At 38.6% G+C, this 10990-nt stretch overlaps 1 protein-coding gene across 1 annotated transcript; it reads left to right on the forward strand.

The window, feature by feature from the left end:
• Positions 1-6457: 6457 nt before the first annotated feature.
• LOC143859697 (uncharacterized) lies at positions 6458-10043 on the forward strand. The gene is made up of 5 exons (XM_077370347.1): positions 6458-6535; positions 6862-7128; positions 7594-8119; positions 8324-8401; positions 10003-10043. The coding sequence occupies exons 1-5, from the start codon at positions 6458-6460 to the stop codon at positions 10041-10043; spliced, it is 990 nt and encodes a 329-aa protein (XP_077226462.1).
• The last annotated feature ends 947 nt before the right edge of the window (positions 10044-10990 follow it).

The following is a 10990-nucleotide window of genomic DNA, read 5'->3' on the forward strand; positions in this document are numbered from 1 at the left end:
GTGGAATGAATCGGGTCAGATTTAGCTTTCAGTTTCCATTGTTTTTTCTCAACCTTTTCTTTGGGATTTTCTTTGGGAGTATGAGGGCAAGTTGCCGGGGAGTGACTAAAGGTTTTACAAGCTTGACATGGTGAAGGTTTCCAGTCATATTCGACTGGCTGCTTTATGACTCCAGAAGGAGTTTTTAGAGTAACATGAGTTGGGAAATCAGAGGAAGCATCGACTTCTACGCAAATCCTGGCATAGGTAAGCCGAGTACCATTTAAAGTATAAGGATCCATATACAATGGTTTGCCCACACCACTCGCGACTTTACAGAGGTTTGTGGTTGTCCAGAATTTCAAATGAAGGCCAGGGAGTCTGATCCACACAGGAATAGAAGATAAGCTTAGTTTTTCAAAGGGCATATCATGGAGCCATTTCCTCAGAATTAGGGGGTGGCCTCCGTAAGAATGATGGGATTGGAGAATGGAGTTGCAATCTTCTTCGTTTCTGAATTTGAAAAGAAAGAAACCCCCTGCAAGGGCAAACAGTTCGAAATCTCCTTTTAATTTCCAGGCTTTGAGCAGATGAGATTTAAGGGCAGGGAAATACGGTCTTTTTCCAAGGTAATATCCAATAAGGCAGTTGATCCATCTGCTGGAGGATTCATTGAACTCTGGTTCTTCAAATTCAAAGCATGGAGATCCATCCTCTGCAATCTCTGGTTTTGAATAAGGTAATGGAGGGATTTCAGGGGAAGAAGATGAAGGGTTAGAGAATAGGGTAGACCAAGTTGGGTTTGCATTGGATTCTGAGGTAGACAGAGATTTTGCAGGTTTCTCTTTAGTTGCTGTAGAATTCGAATTGGTTTCAAGGACAGGGAATTCACTTTCCCTCCCAGGGGTAAAGATGCCTTTTCCATTTCCAGCAGAGGAGGCAGAGATCAGACCTGGTCTCTCGTCAGTCAACACTGCTGGGTTGGTGAGTTGAGGAACTCGAGGCAGTGGTTGGTGAATATTGTCCCCTTTAGCAGCTGCAATTAGCTTTTGGTTGAGGATAGGGCTGTGACCTGGGGTTAAAGGATTGGGGACAGATAATATTGGGACAGAGGAGACAGCAGAGGGTAGGTGTTGACTGACAGGGTTCACAGAACAGACTGCTGGACAATACCCTTTTCCCTGAATGGGGTGGTTTGTTCCCTGGTTTTCTGGATCAATGGAGGAACTGCCAAATAAGGAATGTTTCTCTCCATCATTCTCATCTTCTCCATTTTGCCATTCCAAAGGTAGGAAGTTGTTGAGGGTGGGTGAGGGTGGAGCACAAAGGATGGCTTGAGGGGTGTGGGATTTTCGAGGAGAAAGGGTTTTGGAAGATGAACCAGTCGACTTCTTTGATTTATTTTTAGAGAGGGAAGGCTGAGCTGGGTTTTTAGTGAACCTTTTGTGCATTCGAGTACCTCGCTTGAAGTGAGTTGAGGGATCATGATCATTTCCAGGGGGGTCATCAAGAGGAAACAAGTTCTTGAGGTATGCAATACGCTGGGCAGAGTTTGCACCTTTTTCAGAGAGAGAAGAAGCCTTTGGTCCAACATAGATGGGGAGCGTTTCAAACTCATGGGTATCCTCCAGCTCACTAGCTGCTGGAAACACATTTCCATGGGAAGAGGGGGAGCTCTTACCTGGTTCGAATAGAGGTGGTAGCTGGGGTGCAGCAATAGAAGAAAGGCCATCGAAATGGTAGATTTCCTCAAGCTCACGAGCTGTTTTAGGCACAGATCCATGGGATGAAGGAGGGGTGCCATACCCATCAGTTTTGGGACTGGCCCAGAAACGGCCTTCCACAGGGCCTTTGCCTGGGTCAGGAGGAATCTCCATGGCCTGGAAACCCTCCAAACCACCCAAGAAACCGAAAACAAATTAGCTCCCCAGGAGGGAGGAAGGGAAGAGAGAGGTTTGGGTCCTTGGCCTCCAGCTGGAAGGCCGGAGGAAGGAGATGATCTCCTCGAAGAGGAGTTTTCTCTCACTAGAAATCTCAGAGTTTCTCTCACTAGAAATCACTTCCACAGTTTTACAATCTCCATCATTAATCAACTAAATCTTATAGTCAATCCTCTATGTCTAAGTTCTATAGAATTGAGTCTTATTAGTTTTCATATATATATATATATATATATATATATATATATATATATATATATTCTATAGTTATCACCCTTTGTTTTGTGTGGCAGCCGCATGTATGAGATGTCAAACCTTAACTTTAAAAGCTACTCAATTGGTACCCTTAGCCTTCTTAGTTCCTAATATAGAGACGGTACCTTCATCTAATTAAAACACATAATCATATGGCCTTTTACCATCATCTCAAACATGGATAGGTATATGTTGTTGTGTGATCTTCCTATCTAGTATATATGATATATACTTAAGGGAAGCAAAAAATTGAACTTATAGAAATAATATCACACTTAGGGGGGAGCATGAGCCAAAAATTAAAAATCCTTTGTGCTATACTTGTTTATCAGGATGAGCTAGACTATGGCTATAATTTTATTCATGATAAACCGACACTTAGAGAGTAGAGTGTCTCTGTAGCCCAAAGGTTGAGTCTAACTTGGTATCATTTGAAAAATATATCGAAAATCCCTTGGAGTCTATATGTAACGACAACCCTTTGGATTCATGCATTGCATGATTCTTTCTCAAAGGGGGAGCTTTAAAGTTAATCTTGTCATTTATGTCTAATCATATGATTCTAAATGTGTATATCATTCCTCATATGATAAGTTTACTCACTTAGAGCATTGTTGCTCCATATGGGTTGTTTGGTATTGTCTTGTGCTTGTATGTGTATTTTGAGTTTAAGACAAGTAAGCCCATAGCCTAGATTTTAACGTCATATCCTATTAGACTTACCTTGGATCATCTATTTGATTTTATTTTGTATCATTTTGATATCAATATGTGGTAATTGTCATTCTAAGGATAAGTTTTCATTCTAGTGGTCTACCTTGTGTATTCCCTAGAATCTCCTTCATAGTATCTTTCTTAGAGTTGTTTATCTTAATTCTTATGATTAGACATCCTTATCATGTGTTTCTAAAGTTATTTAGTATATATAATCATGATAAGTTTCTTTGTTGGCCATGTATTCGCTTTCATGCCTTTGGCCTATTGTGTCATGTCATGCCTTGCCATATAGGTTTCACCTAAGGCCAATGACAAAGACAAAGGGGAGAGCTTACTAGAGTTATATTTAGAATCATATGGACCATAATGACTTGTGTGCATTGTCCCTTTTGATATTCCCCACATATTTGTGCTTTAACTTGCATATCTTTAACAAAAAAAAGGGGGTTTCTGATCAACTTTTTGAATTTTGTGCTAAAACCTTAATATCATTATTGATCCTCATTAATATAAGTATATTACACTTGCTCATCCAAATTTCTATGAAGTTGAGTGGTTATCATGTGTGCTTTTACCTTTTCACTCATATACCTATGATATACCTCACTGTCATGTCATGAAATGTGCTAAAAGTTAACCATATGCATGACAATTCAAAAGAGGGAGTTCTTAACTTACATTATATATATTCTTGCTTATCATGATGAGTCTATAACTACACATGACCTGATGATAAGATTCTAATAGGAATTCAAATAATTGGGGGCTTATCATGCTAAACTTCAAATTTTAATTATTTCCTTCAAGATAAGTATATTAGAAGCCTTATAATGCCATATTATTCATGTTTGATTGGTTCTTGGGTGTATGTGAATATTTTTCATATTTTATGTATTATCACACCCAAAATTGTGCTAAAATGTCAAGTCTCTTTGAATTTTTCCAACATAGACCAAATGTATACTTGATATCTTGTTTCTATGTTGTTGTGCTCTTGTCATGTATGATATGCATTGTTTATCTTGTATTCATGATAAGAACCTAGGGGGAGCATCTAGTTTGATTGAAAATCTTTGATGCATTGATATTGTGCTTAATTGTATATACTTCCTTTTTTCTTTTGCCAAAATGGAGAGAAGTATGAAATTGATTAGATTGTCCATAATCCATATGCATGTATACTAAAACTTGTTAAATTTATCTTATGCATATGTTGAGGAGAGTTGTTATGATTATATTGTTTATTAATCCCCATAAGAGAATCCTCCCCACCTCTCTAATCAATTTGGTTTGTCATCAACAAAAAAGGGAAGATTGTTAGCCCAAGGGTTACCCATGGGTTCATTCATTCACCTTGTTTTCATGATTAACAAACACAAATTGATTAGTCTTTTATGGACTAATTGTTTGCCTTGAATGTTGTTCTATGGACAGAAAATTCACAGGTTAATTCATGATAGCACCAACACACACACCATTGATAGCCTATGCTTGAAGATGAACCAAACACATGTCAAAGGAGCTGGAGCATACTTGGATCAATCATGCCTCGGAGGATCAATTAAGGAGAAGCTCAACATCAACCATCTCAAAGTATTGAACAAACAAAGGAAGATCAATGAAGGCCAAAGCATGTGGATCAACAACTTGTAAAGGAGCTTGAACCAAATGGTGGGATCATCCTTGGAAGGTGTCAAGCAAAGAAGCTCAAACTTGAAGATCCCAAACCAAGCCATGCAGTCAAAGAGAAGATCAAGCGATGGCTACCTCAAGAGTTCATTCAAGAGAGTACTTAGAATGGCAGTATGTATCTCATTTCTCTCTTGTGTTTTCTCTTTATCAAGGCACATATTAAACCCTAAAAATATATTTTTCAAAGAGACTAACACATCATTTAAGGACTTAAATGGATAAGTGAATGGCCATAGTGGTGTACCAACATGGTGGGACCCATAGCATTCAGCACAACAATGAACAAAATATAGTTCCGAAGCAACAACCTGGACAAGCAACTAAATCCTATCAAAACTTGTTTAAAATATTTTCAAATATTTTTAAAAGTATTTTTAACAGATAGCCCTCATTGTTCTCATATCCGTAGAGTACAAGAACGTCAAAAGCTGCGGAGAAATGAGGGAGATATGAATTTTACAAGTTCGAAGCAGATTGTTGGAAAACCAGTCTCGGAATTCTGAGAATTTTCTCGGAACTCAGAGACATTTCTCGGAGCTCCAAGAAAATAACCTGGACTAAAAAAAATAGTCGTTGGAGGTCCAACGACTAGTAGTCTTTTTGACCCGAAAATTACCAGTTTGCCTCTGAAACGGTCATATTGTGTTGGGACTCTATATATACCCATTGTATGGGTTCAAAACTTTATGATGAACATGTTCCAACTCTAAAGAACTCTAGAAAACTACTTGCAATCATTTTTGGGTTAATTTTCTCTCACTAACCTCTTGTGCCTTGATTTGGAGAAAATAATTTGAGATTGGTTTAGGCTTTAAAATTGTGATTGATTTTTTAGAGAATCTTGTGGGAGCTTGAGTGTGCATTTTAGCCTACTTAGAGGCAAAGCTAATCTTCTTCTTCGTTCTATCGGTGGCAAGGGCATCCGTGTTTAATTTCCTTGGGTGAAGCGTTTAGAACTCGGCAGAGAAGGAAAGTCATTGTAAAGGTGGAAGGGCATCCTTATTTAATTCCCTTAGATTGTAATAGCCTTGGAGCCGGGCGTCATGGAGGTCTTAATAGTGGAAATCCTCAAGTGCGACCTTGAGAAGAGTGGAGTAGGCCGTTTGCCGAACCACTATAAATCTTTGTGTCACTTGTGTGATTGGTATTTCTCTCACTCCCTCTCACTCTCTTATTTGATTATTTGTTACTTAGAATTGAGTCAGTAGTTAGCATTGATAATCAACCTAAATATCTTAACCTTGCTAACTAGGCTATTAAATCACTTAATGAAGTTTGCTATTCAACAAGGGTTTTTGAACTTACATTAATTTGTTTTAAGTTCAACCATTTTAAACTTAATTAAACAAGGGATAAAACTAGGGTGAAATTGGTAAAAGTTTTTAAAAGGCAAAAGTTTTGTAAACATCCTATTCACCCCCCCTCTAGGTTGCCAAACCAAGTCACTCCTTGGATTTCACTACCGCCGTTTCGTTCAGGACTTTTCACGTTTGGCTGCCCCTTTGACCCGTTTTACACGGAAAGGGACAAAATTTGTTTGGTCTAAAGATTGTGAAAAGAGCTTTCAGGAATTGATAAAGAGGCTAGTTTCTGCCCCCATCCTAACTTTGCCTGATGGAGAATGGGATTTGTGATTTACAGTGATGCCTCGAAGAAAAGCTTAGGATGTGTGTTGATGCAAAGTGGCAAAGTGATTGCGTATGCTTCACGCTAGTCACGCTAATCACGCTAGTTGAAACATTATGAAGAGAATTATCCGACTCATGATTGTGTTTGCCTTAAAAATCTGGAGGCATTATCTGTATGGAGAACCTTGTGAAATCTTCACTGATAATAAGAGTCTGAAGTATATCTTTACTAAAAAAGAATTGAACATGAGACAGAGGCGTTGGCTAGAACTATTGAAGGACTACGACTTAACCATAAGCTATCACCATGGAAAGGCTAATGTGGTGAGTGATGCTCTAAGTCGGAAGTCGTCCGTGAATTTGGCAGCTTTGATCACTTCTCAGAAGTATATCTTAGAAGACCTCCGAAGATCAGAATAGAAATTCATGGTCCAAACTTTGGGGTACTGATGGCAGCACTCTAAGTACGGTCCACATTGCAAGAAAGAATCAGAATAGCTCAGGAATCCGACCCAGAATTTTGTAAAATAAGAAATAAATTAGAAGATGGATTTGAATATGAATTCCGAACTCACAATGACGATACCTTGATGTTTAGTAACCGCATTTGTGTTCCGAATGACTCTGTTTTGAAAAATAAAATTTTGAAGGAAGCGCACAGTTCGAGTTACTCTGTACACCCTGGAGATACAAAAGTGTATAAGGACTTGAAAGGAAGTTTCTGGTGGAATAATATGAAAAGAGAAATAGCTCAGTATGTAACTCAGTGTCCGACTTGTCAGGTGATTAAGGCAGAACATCAGAGACCACCCGGAACATTGCAGCCACTTCCCATCTCAGAATGGAAGTGGGAGGAGATTACAATGGATTTTGTGTCAGCTCTACCTCGTATTCCCTCAGGCAATGATTCCGCATGGGTAAATTGTGGACAGATTGATAAAGACAGCTCATTTCATACCTATTAGAACTGGCTTGACACCTGAAAGGTTGGCCCGGTTATATGTTGATCAGATAGTGATGTATCATGGTGTGCATAAAACCATAGTATCAGATAGAGACACTCGTTTTGTATCTCAGTTTTGGAATAGCTTACATTCAGCAATGGGTCTTCCCTTAAATTTAGTACAACTTTCCATCCTCAGTCAGATGGATAATCTGAAAGAACTATTCAAATTTTAGAAGATATGCTCAAGGCTTGTGTTATGGATTTGAAAGGATCTTGGGATGACCATCTTCCCTTGATTGAATTCTCCTACAATAACAGTTATCAGGCCAGTATTAAGATGGCACCTTTTGAGGCCCTTTATGGAAGGAGATGTAGATCACCCATATGCTGAGATGATGTGGGTGAAAGAAAACTCTTAGGCCCGGATTTGGTTCAGCAAGCAGTTGACAAAATCCATTTGATTAGAGAGCATCTTCCCACGGCACAGAGCCGACAAAAGAGCTATGCAGATGTCAAACGAAGAGAATTGGAATTTCATATCGGAGATAAGGTACTTCTGAATGTGTCACCCACTAAGGGACTGATGCGGTTTGGGGTTAGAGGAAAACTCAGCCCAAGATTTGTGGGACCATATGAAATATTAGAAAAGATTGGAAAAGTGGCTTATCGATTGGCCTTACCTCCATCATTGTCTGGAGTGCACAATGTGTTTCATGTGTCTATGTTACGAAAGTACATATCGGATCCGAATCATGTGATTGAATTAGAACCTCTGAATCTGAGAGAAGATCTGTCATTTGAAGAACAACCTATTCGTACTGTGGATTGTAAGGACCAAGTTCTCAGGCGAAGGACTATTCTATATGTGAAAGTTCAATGGCGAAATCACTCAGAACGTGAAGCCACCTGGGAACTGGAAGAGAAAATGAAATTGAAATATATGTTTCTGTTTGAGAACTCAGGTACGTGATAAGTTAATTTTGAGGACAAAATTTTTGTAAGGAGGGTAGAATGTAAATACCCAAAATACCCCACACTTAAATTTCCGTCCCCCTTGATAAAGAGGGGCGTTTTTATCTGTTCACACTTAACTCAGATTAGGGTTTCTAATAAAGCCTATAAATAAATTGCTTTGTGGCTAAAACAAATCCTAAACGGTTGTGCAGCCCTAGAAGGAGAAATCAGAGAAAGAGAAGAAGAATACCAAGGAGATCGCGATTTCAATGTCGAAGCAGCGAACCAAGGTAAGACTTATGAACCATGAACGATTTGGAATATTAGAAACCCTAAAACAAGGGTTTGAAGAGAGAAAAGAAGCAAGAAATTCTAATTATATGAATTAGAAATAAGAATCCTTGGGTTGATCTTGAGTTTCTTGGACCCAATATTGAATTACAATTCCAACGAACTCAAAATCAAAATGTATGAATCTGAATTTAGAAATTAGAACTTTGGAGATTCGACGTAGAATCTTTGGTGATTTCTTTCTTAAATATTACATATGAATTAGGAGCGTGAAATTGGATTTAATGGATTCTTCTCGCCGATACGAATCCATCAGATCTGACCTTGCGCGAATTGAACCCCAAACGAAGGAGTTATGTCTGTTTTAGTGACAAAAAACGGTGGAAACTCGTGTTTGGGAGATATCTGGGTCCGTGCGTGGGACAGACATCCAAAAAATGGCGGACGTCCGTGAGTACCAAGTTTGGCGACAGATGGATCCCCGGACGTCCGTAGTTCTCAGACGTCCGTATTCCCGGACGTCCGTAATTCTCGGACGACCGGCACGACAATTTTCCAAAACTTTGGAAATTCGTAACTTATTCGTTTCTTGTCCGTTTTCAACACTCTTGTACTCTATGGATATGTCGAAAGAGTCATCTTTAGGTTAAAAATAGTTTCAATAAGTTTTGGAAACTTTATAAGAATGATATCACCAAATTACAAGAAATAGCCATATAATGGGTTACCTTTTTGGGCCCTTATTTATTACTTATGTTCTGTTCAGATCAGGATATTGAATCGTAATCAAAATTAAGGAAGGAATCAACCATCTTTGAGGTACGTAATAACGTACTACTTTGGGTATTATAAACCCTGTTTTCCTTTTGAATCAGTATTGACTTTAGAAATTTGTATTGATACCTTTGAACTTCTGAACTAGCCTTGGCCTAGTATGTTTGTTTCTGTTTGGCCTATCTAGTGTTTTACCACTATTATACTGAACCTTAGAAATAACTGTTATGAATATCTGTTCTGAACTCTGAACCATTGAACCTATCAGTTTGAATTCTGAATACTTTGAACTATTTGAATATGAACCTTGGACACTTTTGAACACTTCTGTGGAGGCTTCGATGATTCTGGACCCTGCCATATGGGGGTAAAACATTTGGCAACTCTGGACCCACCGTGGGGGTAGTACACTAGAACTTCTGGCCCGTCAGTGGGATAAAACGCTGGCCCTATCGACTTGTATCTGAACTTCATGAATCGATTTCGAACACCATGGACTGTCGGTGTATAAGCAATAACATGTCTTATGAACCATGCCGATGACTCTGAAGTGTATTTGAACTCCTAACCTTCTGTATATGAACTCTGAAATCTCTGACTTTGATCCGAACTTAGACTTCGAAGTTGCTTTAAGCACCTTTAATTCAGAACCATATTTGACATGCACTTATAACTGTTGTGCCTATGAATCAGCTAAGACTTTTGAACTCAGTTTTGACTTTGACTATCTGATCCTATTAAATCCTGTCATGTTAGACTGTGCTTAGAGTAGTGCTTTATTATGTACTGAGCTTTTCAACTGACTGTGATTATATATCATTTTCAGGTTTTGATCCTCGTGAGGTTAACGGGGAGCAGGACGATTAGTTCTGGAATTTGACTTTGACTCAGAGATTTAGTTTAGTTATTTCAGTTTATTAGAAAGTAAGTACTTGAATAAAATGTAAAGACATTATTATTTATTTGTTTGACTCTTGGGGAGAGATGAGATTTGACTTGACTCTGATGGGTCCGCTTAGATTGAATATATATATATATATATATATATATATATTAATTATGAAATGCCATGTTATTTCTGTTATTGCTTTGTAGCCTTTTACAGTTGTGAGATTCGTTTTGCAGGTTTATGGCACTGTCATGTCCTACGCCCAGGGTGGGGTTTAGGGCGTGACAAGGAATGATAGATCTATGAATATAAGGTGTGGGAATAGATCTAAGTTGCTAGGCTACTAGGAAAATAGATCTATACAAGGAATTAGATGCTTGCGCAAGACTAGACTGCTAGTGATGCACAGAAGGATAAATGAAAAGAACAAAGGGAAAAGGAGGTGGATCTTACTCCAAGATCTGATTCTCCTTTACTCCAAGCTATCTTCCATGGAGGAAATCCCAGGGAATCTTTTTCCCTTTCATCAAGAACCACTCTCTCACTAGAGAAAAGAAAATCATTTTATTAATTGTCAGAACTCCCTTAGAAATGACCTCACACGTCTATATAGACTTATGGAAGGGGGCTTATGACCTAGAATCTTCTCTTCCAACTGTAATTCAACTTTGAAGTGATTATGTGGCAGCAAGTGGCAAGAGTTAAGTGATCCCCACTCAATGCCACTTCTCAAGCCCTCATTATTCCAACCAACCTCACTACATGGCCTCACTTCTCTCATGTTTATACATGCAACTACTACATGACTTAAAAGTTAATGATGCATACGTGCAAGGAAGGTAGACAAATCAGCCCCTCAAGTAGCATGTGTGCTGGTAGGCTACACAATATTAGTACCCTGTCAATGTGTAACCCATGTATCTTA

This window comes from Tasmannia lanceolata, unplaced genomic scaffold, assembly GCF_043159265.1.
Source record: "Tasmannia lanceolata isolate RefF3 unplaced genomic scaffold, GAP_Taslan_0.1 ptg000036l, whole genome shotgun sequence".
In the NCBI taxonomy this organism is placed as follows: Eukaryota; Viridiplantae; Streptophyta; class Magnoliopsida; order Canellales; family Winteraceae; genus Tasmannia; species Tasmannia lanceolata.

Excerpts from the sequence above, each read along its gene's own strand:
- LOC143859697 (XM_077370347.1), top strand. The coding sequence starts at position 6,458 with ATGAGACAGAGGCGTTGGCTAGAACTATTGAAGGACTACGACTTAACC. Across the intron at positions 7,129-7,593 it reads CAGGCAATGATTCCGCATGG|CAAGCAGTTGACAAAATCCA; the intron begins GTAAATTGTGGA and ends GATTTGGTTCAG. Across the intron at positions 8,120-8,323 it reads GTTTCTGTTTGAGAACTCAG|CCCTAGAAGGAGAAATCAGA; the intron begins GTACGTGATAAG and ends ACGGTTGTGCAG.